The following is a 22,064-nucleotide window of genomic DNA, read 5'->3' on the forward strand; positions in this document are numbered from 1 at the left end:
CCCTCTCTCCACCCCCAGGTGGCGCCAGCAGAGGGTTTCTCAGACCTTGCCATGCAGGTGATGACCTCCCCCTCTAAGAACTACATCCTGTTAATAATCTCTCTGGGGGTGATTGTCCTCTTCCTGGTCGGCCTGCTGTGTGGACGAATCACCAAGAGAGTCACCAGGGAACTAAAGGACAGGTAGAGAGAGGGGGGACGAAGGGACCTCCGGGGGACGAAGGGACCTCCGGGGGACGAAGGGACCTCCGGGGGACGAAGGGACCTCCGGGGGACGAAGGGACCTCCGGGGGACGAAGGGACCTCCGGGGGACGAAGGGACCTCCCTGGGACAGACGGACCTCCCTGGGACAGACGGACCTCCCTGGGACAGACGGACCTCCGGGGGATGAAGGGACCTCCGGGGGATGAAGGGACCTCCGGGGGATGAAGGGACCTCCCTGGGACAGACGGACCTCCCTGGGACAGACGGACCTCCGGGGGACAGACGGACCTCCGGGGGACAGACGGACCTCCGGGGGACAAAGGGACCTCCGGGGGAGGGATTTCCCTGGGACGAAGGGACCTCCCTGGGACAGACGGACCTCCGGGGGACGAAGGGACCTCCCTGGGACAGACGGACCTCCGGGGGACGAAGGGATCTCCCTGGAACAGACGGACTTCCGGGGGATGAAGGGACCTCCGTGGAACAGACTGACTCCCGAATGGTACTATTGCCTATATAGTGCACTACGTGTGACCAGAGCCCTCTGGGTGTCATTCATACCTGGACCTGACATCACAGAACAATGCCAATGTTGTCGTTCCCTTGGTCCACTTCATCAACTGGCTTTGTGTGAGAACTAACTCTATATGTCTCTGGTCAGAAGTAGTGCACTATGTAGGGAACAGGGTGAGAGCTAACTGTATAGGTCTCTGGTCAGAAGTAGTGCACTATGTAGGGAACAGGGTGAGAACTAACTCTATAGGTCTCTGGTCAGAAGTAATGCACTATGTAGGGAACAGGGTGAGAACTAGCTCTATAGGTCTCTGGTCAGAAGTAGTGCACTATGTAGGGAACAGGGTGAGAACTAACTCTATATGTCTCTGGTCAGAAGTAGTGTACTATGTAGGGAACAGGGTGAGAACTAACTGTATAGGTCTCTGGTCAGAAGTAGTGCACTATGTAGGGAACAGGGTGAGAACTAACTCTATATGTCTCTGGTCAGAAGTAGTGCACTATGTAGGGAACAGGGTGAGAACTAACTCGATAGGTCTCTGGTCAGAAGTATGGCACTATGTAGGGAACAGGGTTCCATTTGGAAGGCAAAAACAGACGGTCTCTTCCTAAGGCCCAACTAAAACCCCCAGCCCTGGCTTGGCCCAGCCACCTCCGCCCCTCTCCAGCCCTCCTACCACCCCCAGAGCCCCAGTCTGGGGGTCCGCCCGTAACCAGCCAAGCTCAACAGTGCCAGAGGAGCCATGTTAGGACCCCCCCCACCAGAACCTGATCCACTCCACTACTACTGAGAAGGTGCCCTGAACCACCTCCTGAAGCAGGATACTGTTGGTCCTACTGGTCCTAAAACTGGCCCTGAACCTCCTCCTGAAGCAGGATACTGTTGGTCCTACTGGCCCTGAACCACCTCCTGAAGCAGGATACTGTTGGTCCTACTGGCCCTAAAACTGGCCCTGAACCTCCTCCTGAAGCAGGATACTGTTGGTCCTACTGATCCTAAAACTGGCCCTGAACCTCCTCCTGAAGCAGGATACTGTTGGTCCTACTGGCCCTAAAACTGGCCCTGAACCTCCTCCTGAAGCAGGATACTGTTGGTCCTACTGGTCCTAAAACTGGCCCTGAACCACCTCCTGAAGCAGGATACTGTTGGTCCTACTGATCCTAAAACTGGCCCTGAACCACCTCCTGAAGCAGGATACCGTTGGTCCTACTGGTCCTAAAACTGGCCCTGAACCTCCTCCTGAAGCAGGATACTGTTGGTCCTACTGATCCTAAAACTGGCCCTGAACCTCCTCCTGAAGCAGGATACTGTTGGTCCTACTGGTCCTAAAACTGGCCCTGAACCACCTCCTGAAGCAGGATACTGTTGGTCCTACTGGCCCTAAAACTGGCCCTGAACCTCCTCCTGAAGCAGGTTACTGTTGGTCCTACTGATCCTAAAACTGGCCCTGAACCTCCTCCTGAAGCAGGATACTGTTGGTCCTACTGGTCCTAAAACTGGCCCTGAACCACCTCCTGAAGCAGGATACTGTTGGTCGTACTGGCCCTAAAACTGGCCCTGAACCTCCTCCTGAAGCAGGATACTGTTGGTCCTACTGGTCCTAAAACTGGCCCTGAACCACCTCCTGAAGCAGGATACTGTTGGTTCTACTGGCCCTAAAACTGGCCCTGAACCTCCTCCTGAAGCAGGATACTGTTGGTCCTACTGATCCTAAAACTGGCCCTGAACCTCCTCCTGAAGCAGGATACTGTTGGTCCTACTGATCCTAAAACTGGCCCTGAACCTCCTCCTGAAGCAGGATACTGTTGGTCCTACTGGCCCTAAAACTGGCCCTGAACCTCCTCCTGAAGCAGGATACTGTTGGTCCTACTGGCCCTAAAACTGGCCCTGAACCCCCTCCTGAAGCAGGATACTGTTGGTCCTACTGGTCCTAAAACTGGCCCTGAATCACCTCCTGATGCAGGATACTGTTGGTCCTACTGGCCCTGAACCTCCTCCTGAAGCAGGATACTGTTGGTCCTACTGGCCCTGAACCACCTCCTGAAGCAGGATACTGTTGGTCCTACTGATCCCAAAACTGGCCCTGAACCTCCTCCTGAAGCAGGATACTGTTGGTCCTACTGATCCTAAAGCTGGCCCTGAACCTCCTCCTGAAGCAGGATACTGTTGGTCCTACTGATCCCAAAACTGGTCCTGAACCTCCTCCTGAAGCAGGATACTGTTGGTCCTACTGGCCCTAAAACTGGCCCTGAACCTCCTCCTGAAACAGGATACTGTTGGTCCTACTGGCCCTAAAACTGGCCCTGAACCCCCTCCTGAAGCAGGATACTGTTGGTCCTACTGGTCCTAAAACTGGCCCTGAATCACCTCCTGAAGCAGGATACTGTTGGTCCTACTGGCCCTGAACCTCCTCCTGAAGCAGGATACTGTTGGTCCTACTGGCCCTGAACCACCTCCTGAAGCAGGATACTGTTAGTCCTACTGGCCCTAAAACTGGCCATGAACCACCTCCTGAAGCAGGATACAGTTGGTCCTACTGGCCCTAAAACTGGCCCTGAACCTCCTCCTGAAGCAGGATAGTGTTGGTCCTACTGATCCTAAAACTGGCCCTGAACCACCTCCTGAAGCAGGATACTGTTGGTCCTACTGATCCTAAAACTGGCCCTGAACCTCCTTCTGAAGCAGGATACTGTTGGTCCTCCTGATCCTAAAACTGGCCCTGAACCTCCTCCTGAAGCAGGATACTGTTGGTCCTACTGATCCTAAAACTGGCCCTGAACCTCCTCCTGAAGCAGAATACTGTTGGTCCTACTGGTCCTAAAACTGTCCCTGAACCTCCTCCTGAAGCAGGATACTGTTGGTCCTACTGGCCCTAAAACTGGCCCTGAACCTCCTCCTGAAGCAGGAAACTGTTGGTCCTATTGGTCCTAAAACTGGCCCTCATCCTCCTCCTGATGCAGGATACTGTTGGTCCTACTGATCCTAAAACTGGCCCTGAACCTCCTCCTGAAGCAGGATACTGTTGGTCCTACTGGTCCCAAAACTGGCCCTGAACCTCCTCCTGAAGCAGGATACTGTTGGTCCTACTGGCCCTGTACCACCTCCTGAAGCAGGATACTGTTGATCCTACTGGCCCTAAAACTGGCCCTGAACCTCCTCCTGAAGCAGGATACTGTTGGTCCTACTGGCCCTGAACCGCCTCCTGAAGCAGGATACTGTTGGTCCTACTGGTCCTAAAACTGGCCCTGAACCTCCTCCTGAAGCAGGATACTTTTGGTCCTACTGGTCCTAAAACTGGCCCTGATCCTCCTCCTGAAGCAGGATACTGTTGGTCCTACTGGTCCTAAAACTGTCCCTGAACCTCCTCCTGAATCAGGATACTGTTGGTCCTACTGATCCTAAAACTGGCCCTGAACGACCTCCTGAAGCAGGATACTGTTGGTCCTACTGGTCCTAAAACTGGCCCTGAACCTCCTCCTGGAGCAGGATACTGTTGGTCCTACTGGCCCTAAAACTGGCCCTGAACCTCCTCCTGATGCAGGATACTGTTGGTCCTACTGATCCTAAAACTGGCCCTGAACCTCCTCCTGAAGCAGGATACTGTTGGTCCTACTGATCCTAAAACTGTCCCTGAACCTCCTCCTGAAGCAGGATACTGTTGGTCCTATTGGTCCTAAAACTGGCCCTGATCCTCCTCCTAATGCAGGATACTGTTGGTCCTATTGGTTCTAAAACTGGCCCTGAACCTCCTCCTGAAGCAGGATACTGTTGGTCCTACTGGGTCTGAACCACCTCCTGAAGCAGGATACTGTTGGTCCTACTGGTCCTAAAACTGGCCCTGAACCACCTCCTGAAGCAGGATACTGTTGGTCCTATTGGTCCTAAAACTGGCTCTGATCCTCCTCCTGAAGCAGGATACTGTTGGTCCTACTGGTCCTAAAACTGGCCCTGAACCTCCTCCTTAAGCAGGATACTGTTGGTCCTACTGGGTCTGAACCACCTCCTGAACCAGGATACTGTTGGTCCTACTGGTCCTAAAACTGGCCCTGAACCACCTCCTGAAGCGGGATACTGTTGGTCCTACTGGCCCTAAAACTGGCCCTGAACCTCCTCCTGAAGCAAGATACTGTTGGTCCTACTGATCCTAAAACTGGCCCTGAACCTCCTCCTGAAGCAGGATACTGTTGGTCCTACTGGCCCTGAACCACCTCCTGAAGCAGGATACTGTTGGTCCTACTGCTCCTAAAACTGGCCCTGAACCTCCTCCTGAAGCAGGATACTGTTGGTCCTACTGATCCTAAAACTGGCCCTGAACGACCTCCTGAAGCAGGATACTGTTGGTCCTACTGGTCCTAAAACTGGCCCTGAACCTCCTCCTGAAGCAGGATACTGTTGGTCCTACTGATCCTAAAACTGGCCCTGAACCACCTCCTGATGCAGGATACTGTTGGTCCTATTGGTCCTAAAACTGGCCCTGATCCTCCTCCTGAAGCAGGATACTGTTGGTCCTACTGGCCCTAAAACTGGCCTTGAACCTCCTCCTGAAGTAGGATACTGTTGGTCCTACTGATCCTAAAACTGGTCCTGAACCTCCTCCTGAAGCAGGATACTGTTGGTCCTACTGATCCTAAAACTGGTCCTGAACCTCCTCCTGAAGCAGGATACTGTTGGTCCTACTGATCCTAAAACTGGCCCTGATCCTCCTCCTGATGAAGGATACTGTTGGTCCTATTGGTCCTAAAACTGGCTCTGATCCTCCTCCTGAAGCAGGATACTGTTGGTCCTACTGGTCCTAAAACTGGCCCTGAACCTCCTCCTTAAGCAGGATACTGTTGGTCCTACTGGGTCTGAACCACCTCCTGAACCAGGATACTGTTGGTCCTACTGGTCCTAAAACTGGCCCTGAACCACCTCCTGAAGCGGGATACTGTTGGTCCTACTGGCCCTAAAACTGGCCCTGAACCTCCTCCTGAAGCAAGATACTGTTGGTCCTACTGATCCTAAAACTGGCCCTGAACCTCCTCCTGAAGCAGGATACTGTTGGTCCTACTGGCCCTGAACCACCTCCTGAAGCAGGATACTGTTGGTCCTACTGCTCCTAAAACTGGCCCTGAACCTCCTCCTGAAGCAGGATACTGTTGGTCCTACTGGTCCTAAAACTAGCCCTGATCCTCCTCCTGAAGAAGGATACTGTTGGTCCTACTGGTCCTAAAACTGGCCCTGAACCACCTCCTGAAGCAGGATACTGTTGGTCCTACTGATCCTAAAACTGGCCCTGAACGACCTCCTGAAGCAGGATACTGTTGGTCCTACTGGTCCTAAAACTGGCCCTGAACCTCCTCCTGAAGTAGGATACTGTTGGTCCTACTGATCCTAAAACTGGCCCTGAACCACCTCCTGAAGCAGTATGCTGTTGGTCCTACTGGCCCTAAAACTGGCCCTGAACCTCCTCCTGAAGCAGGATACTGTTGGTCCTATTGGCTTTGAACCTCCTCCTGAAGCAGGATACTGTTGGTCCTACTGATCCTAAAACTGGCCCTGAACCACCTCCTGAAGCAGGATACTGTTGGTCCTACTGGTCCTAAAACTGGCCCTGAACCATCTCCTGAAGCAGGATACTGTTGGTCCTAAAACTGGCCCTGAACCACCTCCTGAAGCAGGATACTGTTGGTCCTACTGGTCCTAAAACTGGCCCTGAACCTCCTCCTGAAGCAGGATACTTTTGGTCCTACTGGTCCTAAAACTGGCCCTGATCCTCCTCCTGAAGCAGGATACTGTTGGTCCTACTGGTCCTAAAACTGTCCCTGAACCTCCTCCTGAATCAGGATACTGTTGGTCCTACTGATCCTAAAACTGGCCCTGAACGACCTCCTGAAGCAGGATACTGTTGGTCCTACTGGTCCTAAAACTGGCCCTGAACCTCCTCCTGGAGCAGGATACTGTTGGTCCTACTGGCCCTAAAACTGGCCCTGAACCTCCTCCTGATGCAGGATACTGTTGGTCCTACTGATCCTAAAACTGGCCCTGAACCTCCTCCTGAAGCAGGATACTGTTGGTCCTATTGGCTTTGAACCTCCTCCTGAAGCAGGATACTGTTGGTCCTACTGATCCTAAAACTGGCCCTGAACCACCTCCTGAAGCAGGATACTGTTGGTCCTACTGGTCCTAAAACTGGCCCTGAACCATCTCCTGAAGCAGGATACTGTTGGTCCTAAAACTGGCCCTGAACCACCTCCTGAAGCAGGATACTGTTGGTCCTACTGGTCCTAAAACTGGCCCTGAACCTCCTCCTGAAGCAGGATACTTTTGGTCCTACTGGTCCTAAAACTGGCCCTGATCCTCCTCCTGAAGCAGGATACTGTTGGTCCTACTGGTCCTAAAACTGTCCCTGAACCTCCTCCTGAATCAGGATACTGTTGGTCCTACTGATCCTAAAACTGGCCCTGAACGACCTCCTGAAGCAGGATACTGTTGGTCCTACTGGTCCTAAAACTGGCCCTGAACCTCCTCCTGGAGCAGGATACTGTTGGTCCTACTGGCCCTAAAACTGGCCCTGAACCTCCTCCTGATGCAGGATACTGTTGGTCCTACTGATCCTAAAACTGGCCCTGAACCTCCTCCTGAAGCAGGATACTGTTGGTCCTACTGATCCTAAAACTGTCCCTGATCCTCCTCCTGAAGCAGGATACTGTTGGTCCTATTGGTCCTAAAACTGGCCCTGATCCTCCTCCTAATGCAGGATACTGTTGGTCCTATTGGTTCTAAAACTGGCCCTGAACCTCCTCCTGAAGCAGGATACTGTTGGTCCTACTGGGTCTGAACCACCTCCTGAAGCAGGATACTGTTGGTCCTACTGGTCCTAAAACTGGCCCTGAACCACCTCCTGAAGCAGGATACTGTTGGTCCTATTGGTCCTAAAACTGGCTCTGATCCTCCTCCTGAAGCAGGATACTGTTGGTCCTACTGGTCCTAAAACTGGCCCTGAACCTCCTCCTTAAGCAGGATACTGTTGGTCCTACTGGGTCTGAACCACCTCCTGAACCAGGATACTGTTGGTCCTACTGGTCCTAAAACTGGCCCTGAACCACCTCCTGAAGCGGGATACTGTTGGTCCTACTGGCCCTAAAACTGGCCCTGAACCTCCTCCTGAAGCAAGATACTGTTGGTCCTACTGATCCTAAAACTGGCCCTGAACCTCCTCCTGAAGCAGGATACTGTTGGTCCTACTGGCCCTGAACCACCTCCTGAAGCAGGATACTGTTGGTCCTACTGCTCCTAAAACTGGCCCTGAACCTCCTCCTGAAGCAGGATACTGTTGGTCCTACTGGTCCTAAAACTAGCCCTGATCCTCCTCCTGAAGCAGGATACTGTTGGTCCTACTGGTCCTAAAACTGGCCCTGAACCTCCTCCTGAAGCAGGATACTGTTGGTCCTACTGATCCTAAAACTGGCCCTGAACGACCTCCTGAAGCAGGATACTGTTGGTCCTACTGGTCCTAAAACTGGCCCTGAACCTCCTCCTGAAGTAGGATACTGTTGGTCCTACTGATCCTAAAACTGGCCCTGAACCACCTCCTGAAGCAGTATACTGTTGGTCCTACTGGCCCTAAAACTGGCCCTGAACCTCCTCCTGAAGCAGGATACTGTTGGTCCTATTGGCTTTGAACCTCCTCCTGAAGCAGGATACTGTTGGTCCTACTGATCCTAAAACTGGCCCTGAACCACCTCCTGAAGCAGGATACTGTTGGTCCTACTGGTCCTAAAACTGGCCCTGAACCATCTCCTGAAGCAGGATACTGTTGGTCCTAAAACTGGCCCTGAACCACCTCCTGAAGCAGGATACTGTTGGTCCTACTGATCCTAAAACTGGCCCTGAACCACCTCCTGAAGCAGGTTTCTTTTGGTCCTACTGGCCCTGAACCACCTCCTGAAGCAGGATACTGTTGGTCCTACTGGCCCTAAAACTGGCCCTGAACCTCCTCCTGAAGCAAGATACTGTTGGTCCTACTGATCCTAAAACTGGCCCTGAACCACCTCCTGAAGCAGGATACTGTTGGTCCTACTGGCCCTAAAACTGGCCCTGAACCTCCTCCTGAAGCAGGATACTGTTGGTCCTACTGGCCCTGAACCTCCTCCTGAAGCAGGATACTGTTGGTCCTACTGGCCCTGAACCACCTCCTGAAGCAGGATACTGTTGGTCCTACTGGCCCTGAACCACCTCCTGAAGCAGGATACTGTTGGTCCTACTGGTCCTAAAACTGGCCCTGAACCTCCTCCTGAAGCAAGATACTGTTGGTCCTACTGATCCTAAAACTGGCCCTGAACCTCCTCCTGAAGCAGGATACTGTTGGTCCTAAAACTGGCCCTGAACCTCCTCCTGAAGCAGGATACTGTTGGTCCTACTGATCCTAAAACTGGCCCTGAACGACCTCCTGAAGCAGGATACTGTTGGTCCTACTGGTCCTAAAACTGGCCCTGAACCTCCTCCTGAAGCAGGATACTGTTGGTCCTACTGATCCTAAAACTGGCCCTGAACCACCTCCTGATGCAGGATACTGTTGGTCCTATTGGTCCTAAAACTGGCCCTGATCCTCCTCCTGAAGCAGGATACTGTTGGTCCTACTGGCCCTAAAACTGGCCCTGAACCTCCTCCTGAAGTAGGATACTGTTGGTCCTACTGATCCTAAAACTGGTCCTGAACCTCCTCCTGAAGCAGGATACTGTTGGTCCTACTGATCCTAAAACTGGTCCTGAACCTCCTCCTGAAGCAGGATACTGTTGGTCCTACTGATCCTAAAACTGGCCCTGATCCTCCTCCTGATGAAGGATACTGTTGGTCCTATTGGTCCTAAAACTGGCTCTGATCCTCCTCCTGAAGCAGGATACTGTTGGTCCTACTGGTCCTAAAACTGGCCCTGAACCTCCTCCTTAAGCAGGATACTGTTGGTCCTACTGGTTCTGAACCACCTCCTGAACCAGGATACTGTTGGTCCTACTGGTCCTAAAACTGGCCCTGAACCACCTCCTGAAGCGGGATACTGTTGGTCCTACTGGCCCTAAAACTGGCCCTGAACCTCCTCCTGAAGCAAGATACTGTTGGTCCTACTGATCCTAAAACTGGCCCTGAACCTCCTCCTGAAGCAGGATACTGTTGGTCCTACTGGCCCTGAACCACCTCCTGAAGCAGGATACTGTTGGTCCTACTGCTCCTAAAACTGGCCCTGAACCTCCTCCTGAAGCAGGATACTGTTGGTCCTACTGGTCCTAAAACTAGCCCTGATCCTCCTCCTGAAGAAGGATACTGTTGGTCCTACTGGTCCTAAAACTGGCCCTGAACCACCTCCTGAAGCAGGATACTGTTGGTCCTACTGATCCTAAAACTGGCCCTGAACGACCTCCTGAAGCAGGATACTGTTGGTCCTACTGGTCCTAAAACTGGCCCTGAACCTCCTCCTGAAGTAGGATACTGTTGGTCCTACTGATCCTAAAACTGGCCCTGAACCACCTCCTGAAGCAGTATACTGTTGGTCCTACTGGCCCTAAAACTGGCCCTGAACCTCCTCCTGAAGCAGGATACTGTTGGTCCTATTGGCTTTGAACCTCCTCCTGAAGCAGGATACTGTTGGTCCTACTGATCCTAAAACTGGCCCTGAACCACCTCCTGAAGCAGGATACTGTTGGTCCTACTGGTCCTAAAACTGGCCCTGAACCATCTCCTGAAGCAGGATACTGTTGGTCCTAAAACTGGCCCTGAACCACCTCCTGAAGCAGGATACTGTTGGTCCTACTGATCCTAAAACTGGCCCTGAACCTCCTCCTGAAGCAGAATACTGTTGGTCCTACTGATCCTAAAACTGGCCCTGAACCTCCTCCTGAAGCAGGATACTGTTGGTCCTACTGATCCTAAAACTGGCCCTGAACCTCCTCCTGAAGCAGGATACTGTTGGTCCTACTGGTCCTAAAACTGGCCCTGAACCTCCTCCTGAAGCAGGATACTGTTGGTCCTACTGGCCCTGAAACTGGCCCTGAACCTCCTCCTGAAGCAGAATACTGTTGGTCCTACTGGTCCTAAAACTGGCCCTGAACCTCCTCCTGAAGCAGGATACTGTTGGTCCTACTGGTCCTGAACCTCCTCCTGAAGCAGGATACTGTTGGTCCTACTGGCCCTAAAACTGGCCCTGAACCTCCTCCTGAAGCAGGATACTGTTGGTCCTACTGGTCCTAAAACTGGCCCTGAACCACCTCCTGAAGCAGGATACTGTTGGTCCTACTGGCCCTAAAACTGGCCCTGAACCTCCTCCTGAAGCAGGATACTGTTGGTCCTACTGATCCTAAAACTGGCCCTGAACCTCCTCCTGAAGCAGGATACTGTTGGTCCTACTGGTCCTAAAACTGGCCCTGATCCTCCTCCTGAAGCAGGATACTGTTGGTCCTACTGGTCCTAAAACTGGCCCTGAACCTCCTCCTGAAGCAGGATACTGTTGGTCCTACTGGCCCTGAACCACCTCCTGAAGCAGGATACTGTTGGTCCTACTGGCCCTGAACCTCCTCCTGAAGCAGGATACTGTTGGTCCTACTGATCCTAAAACTGTCCCTGAACCACCTCTTGAAGCAGGATACTGTTGGTCCTACTGATCCTAAAACTGGCCCTGATCCTCCTCCTGAAGCAGGATACTGTTGGTCCTACTGGCCCTAAAACTGTCCCTGAACCACCTCCTGAAGCAGGATACTGTTGGTCCTACTGATCCTAAAACTGGCCCTGAACCTCCCCCTGAAGCAGGATACTGTTGGTCCTACTGGCCCTGAACCACCTCCTGAAGCAGGATACTGTTGGTCCTACTGGCCCTAAAACTGTCCCTGAACCTCCTCCTGAAGCAGGATACTGTTGGTCCTACTGATCCTAAAACTGTCCCTGAACCTCCTCCTGAAGCAGGATACTGTTGGTCCTACTGGCCCTAAAACTGGCCCTGAACCTCCTCCTGAAGCAGGATACTGTTGGTCCTACTGATCCTAAAACTGGCCCTGAACCTCCTCCTGAAGCAGGATACTGTTGGTCCTACTGGCCCTGAACCACCTCCTGAAGCAGGATACTGTTGGTCCTACTGGCCCTGATCCTCCTCCTGAAGCAGGATACTGTTGGTCCTACTGGTCCTAAAACTGGCCCTGAACCTCCTCCTGAAGCAGGATACTGTTGGTCCTACTGGCCCTGAACCACCTCCTGAAGCAGGATACTGTTGGTCCTACTGGCCCTGAACCTCCTCCTGAAGCAGGATACTGTTGGTCCTACTGATCCTAAAACTGTCCCTGAACCACCTCTTGAAGCAGGATACTGTTGGTCCTACTGATCCTAAAACTGGCCCTGATCCTCCTCCTGAAGCAGGATACTGTTGGTCCTACTGGCCCTAAAACTGTCCCTGAACCACCTCCTGAAGCAGGATACTGTTGGTCCTACTGATCCTAAAACTGGCCCTGAACCTCCCCCTGAAGCAGGATACTGTTGGTCCTACTGGCCCTGAACCACCTCCTGAAGCAGGATACTGTTGGTCCTACTGGCCCTAAAACTGGCCCTGAACCTCCTCCTGAAGCAGGATACTGTCGGTCCTACTGATCCTAAAACTGTCCCTGAACCTCCTCCGGAAGCAGGATACTGTTGGTCCTACTGGCCCTGAACCTCCTCCTGAAGCAGGATACTGTTGGTCCTACTGGCCCTGAACCTCCTCCTGAAGCAGGATACTGTTGGTCCCACTGATCCTAAAACTGGCCTTGAACCTCCTCCTGAAGCAGGATACTGTTGGTCCTACTGGTCCTAAAACTGGCCTTGATCCTCCTCCTGAAGCAGGATACTGTTGGTCCTACTGATCCTAAAACTGACCCTGAAGGGTATACAGTAGGGTACCCTTTACGCTATGGGCCCTGGTCAGCAGTAGTGTACCCTTTACCCTATGGGCCCTGGTCAACAGTAGTGTACCCTTTACCCTATGGGCCCTGGTCAACAGTAGTGTACCCTTTACCCTATGGACCCTGGTCAACAGTAGTGTACCCTTTACCCTATGGGCCCTGGTCAACAGTAGTGTACCCATTACCCTATGGGCCCTGGTCAACAGTAGTGTACCCTTTACCCTAGGGGCAGTAGTGTACCCTTTACCCTATGGGCCCTGGTCAACAGTAGTTTACCCTTTACCCTATGGGCCCTGGTCAACAGTAGTGTACCCTTTACCCTATGGGCCCTGGTCAACAGTAGTGTACCCTTTACCCTATGGGCCCTGGTCAACAGTAGTGTACCCTTTACCCTATGGGCCCTGGTCAACAGTAGTGTACCCTTTACCCTATGGGCCCTGGTCAACAGTAGTGTACCCTTTACCCTATAGGCCCTGGTCAATAGTAGTGTACCCTTTACCCTATAGGCCCTGGTCAATAGTAGTGTACCCTTTACCCTATAGGCCCTGGTCAACAGTAGTGTACCCTTTACCCTATGGGCCCTGGTCAACAGTAGTGTACCCTTTACCCTATGGGCCCTAGTCAACAGTAGTGTACCCTTTACCCTATGGGCCCTGGTCACAGTAGTGTACCCTTTACCCTATGGGCCCTGGTCACAGTAGTGTACCCTTTACCCTATGGACTCTGGTCAACAGTAATGTACCCTTTACCCTATGGGCCCTGGTCAATAGTAGTGTACCCTTTACCCTATGGGCCCTGGTCAATAGTAGTGTACCCTTTACCCTATGGGCCCTGGTCAACAGTAGTGTACCCTTTACCCTATGAGCCCTGGTCAATAGTAGTGTACCCTTTACCCTATGGGCCCTGGTCAACAGTAGTGTACCCTTTACCCTATGGGCCCTGGTCACAGTAGTGTACCCTTTACCCTATGGGCCCTGGTCAACAGTAGTGTACCCTTTACCCTATGGGCCCTGGTCAACAGTAGTGTACCCTTTACCCTATGGGCCCTGGTCAACAGTAGTGTACCCTTTACCCTATGGGCCCTGGTCAACAGTAGTGTACCCTTTACCCTATGGGTCCTAGTCAACAGTAGTGTACCCTTTACCCTATGGGCCCTGGTCAACAGTAGTGTACCCTTTACCCTATGGGCCCTGGTCAACAGTAGTGTACCCTTTACCCTATGGGCCCTGGTCAACAGTAGTGTACCCTTTACCCTATGGGCCCTGGTCAATAGTAGTGCACCCTTTACCCTATGGGCCCTGGTCAACAGTATTGTACCCTTTACCTTATGGGCCCTGGTCAATAGTAGTGCACCCTTTACCCTATGGGCCCTTTTCAACAGTAGTGTACCCTTTACCCTATGGGCCCTGGTCAATAGTAGTGTACCCTTTACCCTATGGGCCCTGGTCAACAGTAGTGTACCCTTTACCCTATGGGCCCTGGTCAACAGTAGTGTACCCTTTACCCTATGGGCCCTGGTCAATAGTAGTGCACCCTTTACCCTATGGGCCCTGGTCAACAGTAGTGTACCCTTTACCCTATGGGCCCTGGTCAACAGTAGTGTACTCTTTACCCTATGGGCCCTGGTCAATAGTAGTGTACCCTTTACCCTATGGACCCTGGTCAACAGTAGTGCACAGCAGTCGTGCACAGCAGTAGTGCACAACAGTAGTGCACAGTAGGGATGGTGTTAGAGTGGAGGGGGTTTTCAGAAAGGTTTCCCCATCTTTTAATTAGGAATCAGATGGTGTTAGAGTGGAGGGAGGTTTTTTCTCTGTTGATGCTGTCATCTAGATGATCTGCCGTATCCAGTTGAAATGAATCCATGTTACAGCGCGTGTTGACGGACCACCGAGACACCACCTGTGCTAATTAGATATCTAGCATGCGCCTAACACCTGTGTGTAATGGAAGCAGGCCGCCAGGAAACATGCTGTCACTGAAATATACTGTCGGCTGCAACTGTGATAGAGCTGCTCAAAGCCGTGTACAAAATACTCAATTGTCATACTTGAGTAACAGTAAAGATACCTTAATAGATAATGACTCAAGTAAAAGTGAAAGTCACCCAGTAAAATACTACTTGAGTAAAAGTATTTGGTTTTAAATATACATAAGTATAAAAGTAAATATAATTGCTAAAATATACTTAAGTATCAAAAGTAAAAGTATAAATAATTTTAAATTATTTCATTTTAAGCAAACCAGACGGCAGCATTTTCTTGTTTTTTTTAATTTATTTACAGACATAATTTACAAACTAAGCATGTGTGTTTAGTGAGTCCACCAGATCAGAGGCAGTAGGGAGGACCATGTTCTCTTGATTAGTATATAAATTAGACCATTTTTCCTGTCCTGCTAAGCATTCAAAATGTACTTTTGGGTGTCAAGGGAAATGTATGGAGTAAAAAGGTACATTTTCTTTCGGAATGTAGTGACGTAAAAGTTGTAAAAATATAAATAAAGTACAGATACCCGAAAAACTACTTAAGTAGTACTTTAAAGTATTTTTACTTAAGTACTTTACACCACTGGTGTACAGTACATGGGTATTTTGCATTTGTGAAATTATTTCGATGTGATATGAAAGTAAAGGGGTTTATGTTTCTAGAACTGTATCGCATTTGAGAATCTGATTCATGTTTATGGAGGAGTTTTGTCGTCCAGAGCCAGTCTACCTCTGAACATAACATAAGGGCCTTGGACCCTAAAGAGTAACATTAGGCCCCTTAAGAGGTCATCTTGGCCTAGAACTGGCCCTGTTGTCAATCTGGCACCACCATCCTCCACATCTCAACCCTGGAACAGAGTGAAACGAGGGGAGAGTCTGGACACCGAGGCCCTCCGTGTGAGACCGTTTGGACAGTATGAGAGGGACACCAAGCACCTCTGCTCTCCGGGAGCCAGAGGACCTTCCTACTGCTTCAGCAACACTTGGACGCCCCGCTCTATTCCTTTAAAAAGTTTGTCCTTCCTCCTGTCTGTTTTTGTCGCTTTGAAGTGAGACTTCTTTGGAACAGACTGATGATGATGATGATGATGACCAGTTTTTGTAATTTTCTTTGTGTATAAAGTTATGGATCTGCTGTTATAGTTTTTGTTCAGATTATGCCACGATGTAATATTGAGATTTTACATCGTGCTTTTTTTTTTGCTGTACAGATGAACATTTTGTCAGTTTAATAAAATTGTCTGCAGATTTTTACATCGTGGTGTGTCCTCATGTTGGGTATTTCAGAATGACTGTTGGTGTCACGCGATAGAAAAGCAATGTATTTCCAACAGATGTTTTTTTATTGAAGACAACTGGATAAGAGCACTCTCTCCTTTCCTCATAACTGGCACAATATTAAGGTATCGAAACAAATAACAAATGTGCACATTTTATGACATGTTACTAGTACTGCTAATGACCAGTGACGTTTCGTGAAGATCCTGCTCACGCAGCGGCGATGGGATGGTAAACATTATCTCCGTTCCGCCAGCAAGAATAAGCGAGACCTTGCAAGAATAATGCCCTGACCTTGGCAATTTTCCTTCAAAATAAATGTCCCGCAATGAAGATGGTGAAAATTAATAAAAAAGGTCGAAATTAGTTACTGTTTATCTGGAAATGTCAGCAGATTTTAAATTTTGTTTAACAATATATAAAAAAATAGTATTTATGGCAAAACTAATATAGCACTGACATTATTGTTAGCAGCATTAAAAGTAATGATTACTAGTTATCGTGTTAACAGTAAACCAAAAATATTTAATGCTACAATTAGTAATAATATAATATTATTGGTATAATTGTAATCAACTTTAGAAAACACTTTAAAATCCCATTGTTAATTAGCCTATTTGCATTACACGATGTTTAGTATGTTTTTCATATTGGATATTTTATTTAACCTTTATTTAACTCGACAAGTCAGTTAAGAACAAATTCTTAATTACCCAGACATTGCAAAACAGTTTGTTTTAATCAATTATTTTTGTGACGTGATATATATTTAGTGTAGTTTTATCTAAAAAGGATAACTTTTTAAACGTTTTATAAATTCACTGAGGAGGTCCTCCTCTGAGGAGCCTCCGCTGTTGGATCGACGTGTACGATAGCGTGTTCCAGTTCCCGCCAATATCCAGCAACTTCTCACAGCCATTGAAGAGGAGTGGGACAACATTCCACAGGACACCATCAACAGCCTGATCAACTCAATGTGAAGGAGACGTGTCGCGCTGCATGGTGGTCACACCAGATACTGACTGGTTTTAGACAGAGTGGTGATTTTAACATGTATATCTTGGTGGGGCAAAATAAAAATAAAAATTAATGCATGCCAGCAAAGCTGCTACACAACACTAAACAATACATGCATTGCACTATAACAGTGACAAACGGTGCCCACAAACTGTTAGGGCCTACATAAAGCTGTCCCAACAGCAGATCTATCTTTTCAGCACCATGGAGTGAATCCTTACCACCGCTACACCTGGCTATCAGCGGAGCCTTGTCTGTTAGCGAAACAGTTCATTCAGCTTCATTTACTGCCTTCTAAAAAACATAGCTGATATTGCTGACTTGTTTAAACAAATGTGGTTTCACTGACAATTGAGATGTACAAACTATGGCATAAGGGAACGATGAGCGGATAAGAGGCCATCCGTAATTTCGATTAAGACAATGAGCGAGCTAGGACGGACGTAGTCGATATAGCTATTTGTTCAGCACTTTTGAAATGTACAGCGACAGAATTCAGAACATGGGCTGTTCATACAGTGTTCTCCCTGTACACCAACTCAGAATAGTAGGATAAATAAAGGGGGCATATAAGTAGACAATGAAAGCTCTTACAATACTCGATGATGACATTTCTCTAAACAGGCTACATGTGCACCACCATGTCAGAACAGTAGGCTAACTTATGAGGGGGAAGGGACATATCTCCCTGGCATATTACATCATTTATGCAGCAGAATACAATATATTTTTGGACTCATCTTGTTGTGCTGTGCTCACTTGAACAGGAAGGTGGCGCAGCGGTTCTTCTTGTGGGCAAATTTTGTCATCAAAGTCTGGCCTTCTCTAGATGTATGGTGCTTTCAAAACAACTGGGAACTAAAAAATATAAAAGGTGGAATCATGGCGTCAGTGATCTTCAGGTCGGAGATCTAGAAAGAGGCCCGAGTTCCCGAATTGGAATTCCGAGTTCGATTCAAAACGTATTTTCCCAGTCGGAGCTCCCCCCCACAGAGTTCCCAGTTGTCTTGTACTCACTGAAGTCTGAGATTTCCAAATTTCCAGTTGTTTTGAAAGCGGGAGAAGTCGTACTAGGTTGACAGCGTGGCCAATGTATTCACCCTTTTCTGTCCCATAGTGTTGCATGTGAATGTTTATCTATTTAAGCTTGGAAAAGAGACCCTTAAACCCAGACTTGGACCACACAACCTCTCCACTGAATAGCAAGCTAGTGATCGCTTTGCAACGCTTGGAGTTAGCCACTGATCAAATCAAATGTTCTTTGTCACGTGCACCGAATACAACAGGTGCAATACTTACTTACAACGCAGTTTTAAGAAAAATAAGTATTAAGTAAATATAGATAATTAAAAAATACAACAAAAAACAAATAAAAGATTCCTTCCAAATCCCTCACTGTAGATTTTGTGATTTCCAACTTCATGTATAATGTTTATGTCCAATGGCCGATGACCACCGATACGTTTTTTTAAATCTATAATTTCTCCTACGAAAAGGTTTGAAAAGGATTTGCCAGTAGATTGTGGATTCGTGATGATGGCCACTTGTCTAGCTTGCTGGCTAAGATTTTGAAAGTCCAATTAAAGCTGCTGTAGATATATAACGTGATTTGATGTCATTTTATTTGTGGCCAATGACTTTGAGCCTTCTTGGATGGGCACTTCTAATGTAAATCTATGGCAGCACCCACAAGCTTGAATTTTCAAGCTCTCTCTGTAGATTTTGCGGTGATTATAGTGTCCCCCATGAGTGACAGAACACTGAGCCAATCACGGTGCAACTAGAGAACATTACCAACCCCTATGCTTTGTTTTTTCCGCTGGCTGACCCGCCCACCACAGAAAGCACTGAGCTGGGCTGAAAGACCTGCATTTTGGAGCTGTTTTACTCAAGAAGCAACCGTTGTTTGTATGCGGCTTTATTAACTTACTTTTTGTGTTTTTTTTTTTACATTGTTTTCAAACTGATATGTGAAATGTATTAATGTAAAAAATAACATGAAAAACAGATTTTTTTAAATTTTTTTTGCTCAACAGGTGGGTCTCAAAACAGGTGGGACTCACCTGCCCTGAATGACAGGCCGCCACAGGTTATATGTGACCAATAGATGCATATCTGTATTCCCAGTCATGTGAAATCCATAGATTAGGGCCTAATGAATTTATTTCAGTTGACTGATTTCCATACATGAACTGTAACTCAGTAAAATGGTTTAAATTGTTTCGTTTATATTTTTGTTCAGTGTATATTCATAAGTGTGCAATTTTTTTTGTCATATTTATTAATTTACAAAGTATACTGGACGAAACTATTATTCTGAAAGATTTCAAAAAACCCGCGACACGGAAGTAGTTCGTTTTTCTTGCCGGTGTCACGGCGGTGTAAATAAACAATGCCGTTTGTTTGGCCGTAGAGGGTCTGGCTGGAACATTCTGCTGTCACCGAAGCGCAGGACTGAAATCTGCTGCGAGACAAATAGAGATATCATTACTCTTTGAGTGGAGTGAGTCGGTGAGTTTGCTACCTAGAGTATGGGACAAATGTCACAGAAAAACAGTTAGCCAGTGCGCAGCTAGCTAGCCAACAACGATAATGCTAACAAGCATTATCATTAGCAAGAGGAATGTCAGAAGAAGCAGGCCGCTAGCGTATTACCAATGCAAAGACGTTTGGATCGGGGTGTTCTCCTTGGGGCCAAGGTCGAACACAAGCAAACTTCAGATTTACATTTTGGCATTAGCAAGAAGTGATAGGAGTTCAAGTTGTCATTGAGCCAGCTGATCAACTAACGTTAGCTAAAGTTCGCTAGCTAGCTGTAGCTTGTTTGAAAGACAGTACGAAAGTTAGCTGTGGTAGCTGGTACCCAAGTCTGCATGCTTGCTAATGTGATCCTCCAAACCTGTTGCGTTGTGATCCTCCAGGCCTGTTGTGTTGTGATCCTCCAGGCCTGTTGCCTTGTGATCCTCCAGACCTGTTGCCTTGTGATCCTCCAGACCTGTTGTGTTGTGATCCTCCAGGCCTGTTGTGTTGTGATCCTCCTGGCCTGTTGTGTTGTGATCCTCCAGGCCTGTTGCCTTGTGATCCTCCAGACCTGTTGTGTTGTGATCCTCCAGGCCTGTTGCCTTGTGATCCTCCAGGCCTGTTGCCTTGTGATCCTCCAGGCCTGTTGCCTTGTGATCCTCCAGACCTGTTGTGTTGTGATCCTCCAGACCTGTTGTGTTGTGATCCTCCAGGCCTGTTGTGTTGTGATCCTCCAGGCCTGTTGCCTTGTGATCCTCCAGACCTGTTGTGTTGTGATCCTCCAGGCCTGTTGTGTTGTGATCCTCCAGACCTGTTGTGTTGTGATCCTCCAGGCCTGTTGTGTTGTGATCCTCCAGGCCTGTTGTGTTGTGATCCTCCAGGCCTGTTGCCTTGTGATCCTCCAGACCTGTTGTGTTGTGATCCTCCAGGCCTGTTGTGGTGTGGTCCTCCAGGCCTGTTGTGTTGTGATCCTCCAGACCTGTTGTGTTGTGATCCTCCAGGCCTGTTGCCTTGTGATCCTCCAGGTCTGTTGTGTTGTGATCCTCGAGGTCTGTTGTGATCCTCGAGGTCTGTTGTGATCCTCCAGGTCTGTTGTGTTGTGATCCTCCAGGCCTGTTGTGTTGTGATCCTCCGGGCCTGTTGCGTTGTGATCCTCCAGACCTGCTGCTAATGTAATCCTCCAGACCTGTTGTGTTGTGATCCTCCGGGCCTGTTGTGTTGTGATCCTCCGGGCCTGTTGTGTTGTGATCCTCCAGGTCTGTTGTGATCCTCCGGGCCTGTTGTGTTGTGATCCTCCGGGCCTGTTGCGTTGTGATCCTCCGAGCCTGTTGCGTTGTGATCCTCCGGGCCTGTTGCCTTGTGATCCTCCAGACCTGTTGTGTTGTGATCCTCCAGACCTGTTGTGTTGTGATCCTCCAGACCTGTTGTGTTGTGATCCTCCAGGTCTGTTGTGATCCTCCAGGCCTGTTGTGTTGTGATCCTCCAGGCCTGTTGTGTTGTGATCCTCCAGGCCTGTTGTGTTGTGATCCTCCAGGCCTGTTGTGTTGTGATCCTCCTGGTCTGTTGTGTTGTGATCCTCCAGGCCTGTTGTGTTGTGGTCCTCCAGACCTGTTGTGTTGTGATCCTCCAGGCCTGTTGTGTTGTGATCCTCTAGGCCTGTTGTGTTGTGATCCTCCAGACCTGTTGTGTTGTGATCCTCTAGGCCTGTTGTGTTGTGATCCTCCAGGCCTGTTGTGTTGTGATCCTCCAGGCCTGTTGTGTTGTGATCCTCCTGGTCTGTTGTGTTGTGATCCTCCAGGCCTGTTGTGTTGTGATCCTCCAGGCCTGTTGTGTTGTGATCCTCCAGGTCTGTTGTGTTGTGATCCTCCAGGCCTGTTGTGTTGTGATCCTCCAGGCCTGTTGTGTTCTGATCCTCCTGGCCTGTTGTGTTGTGATCCTCCTGGCCTGTTGTGTTGTGATCCTCCTGGCCTGTTGTGTTGTGATCCTCCAGGCCTGTTGTGTTGTGATCCTCCAGGCCTGTTGCCTTGTGATCCTCCAGACCTGTTGTGTTGTGATCCTCCTGGCCTGTTGCCTTGTGATCCTCCAGGTCTGTTGTGTTGTGATCCTCCAGGTCTGTTGTGTTGTGGTCCTCCAGACCTGTTGTGTTGTGATCCTCCAGACCTGCTGCTAATGTAATCATCCAGACCTGTTGTGTTGTGATCCTCCAGGCCTGTTGTGTTGTGATCCTCCAGGTCTGTTGTGTTGTGATCCTCCAGGCCTGTTGTGATCCTCCAGGCCTGTTGTGATCCTCCAGGTCTGTTGTGATCCTCCAGGTCTGTTGTGATCCTCCAGGCCTGTTGTGTTGTGATCCTCCAGGCCTGTTGTGTTGTGATCCTCCAGGCCTGTTGTGTTGTGATCCTCCAGGCCTGTTGTGTTGTGATCCTCCAGGCCTGTTGTGTTGTGATCCTCCAGGCCTGTTGTGTTGTGATCCTCCAGGCCTGTTGTGTTGTGATCCTCCAGGCCTGTTGTGTTGTGATCCTCCAGGCCTGTTGTGTTGTGATCCTCCAGACCTGCTGCTAATGTAATCCTCCAGACCTGTTGTGTTGTGATCCTCCAGGCCTGTTGTGTTGTGATCCTCCAGACCTGCTGCTAATGTAATCCTCCA

The 22,064-nt window shown here is 49.3% G+C and overlaps 3 protein-coding genes across 3 annotated transcripts in view; 2 read left to right on the forward strand and 1 right to left on the reverse strand.

Moving 5' to 3' along the window:
• LOC129834787 (Golgi apparatus protein 1-like) overlaps positions 1-15,859 on the forward strand; it is a 202,136-nt gene extending 186,277 nt beyond the window's left edge. The window contains exon 23 of the mRNA XM_055900061.1: positions 19-15,859. Coding sequence (XP_055756036.1) covers positions 19-186 — 168 coding nt within the window. The 3' untranslated portion in view covers positions 187-15,859. The remainder of the gene's footprint in view (positions 1-18) is intronic.
• A 3,400-nt stretch (positions 15,860-19,259) lies between these two features.
• pdpr (pyruvate dehydrogenase phosphatase regulatory subunit) overlaps positions 19,260-22,064 on the forward strand; it is a gene marked incomplete at its 3' end in the record, with an annotated part of 60,501 nt that continues 57,696 nt past the window's right edge. Inside the window, 1 exon segment of the mRNA XM_055900063.1 lies at positions 19,260-19,411.
• LOC129834938 (S-antigen protein-like) lies at positions 19,744-21,599 on the reverse strand. The gene is made up of 2 exons (XM_055900308.1): positions 20,842-21,599; positions 19,744-20,776 (listed from the first exon to the last, which is right to left on the reverse strand). Exons 1-2 carry the CDS (start codon positions 21,597-21,599, stop codon positions 19,744-19,746), a joined length of 1,791 nt encoding a protein of 596 aa, XP_055756283.1.

The sequence above is a fragment of the Salvelinus fontinalis genome, chromosome 35, assembly GCF_029448725.1.
Source record: "Salvelinus fontinalis isolate EN_2023a chromosome 35, ASM2944872v1, whole genome shotgun sequence".
Classification (NCBI taxonomy): domain Eukaryota; kingdom Metazoa; phylum Chordata; class Actinopteri; order Salmoniformes; family Salmonidae; genus Salvelinus; species Salvelinus fontinalis.

Coding starts and splice junctions, on each gene's coding strand:
- LOC129834938 (XM_055900308.1), bottom strand. CDS start 21,599: ATGATTACATTAGCAGCAGGTCTGGAGGATCACAACACAACAGGTCTG. Junction 20,777..20,841: donor GGAGGATCACAACACAACAG/GTCTGGAGGATC, acceptor GAGGATCACAAG/GCAACAGGCCCGGAGGATCA.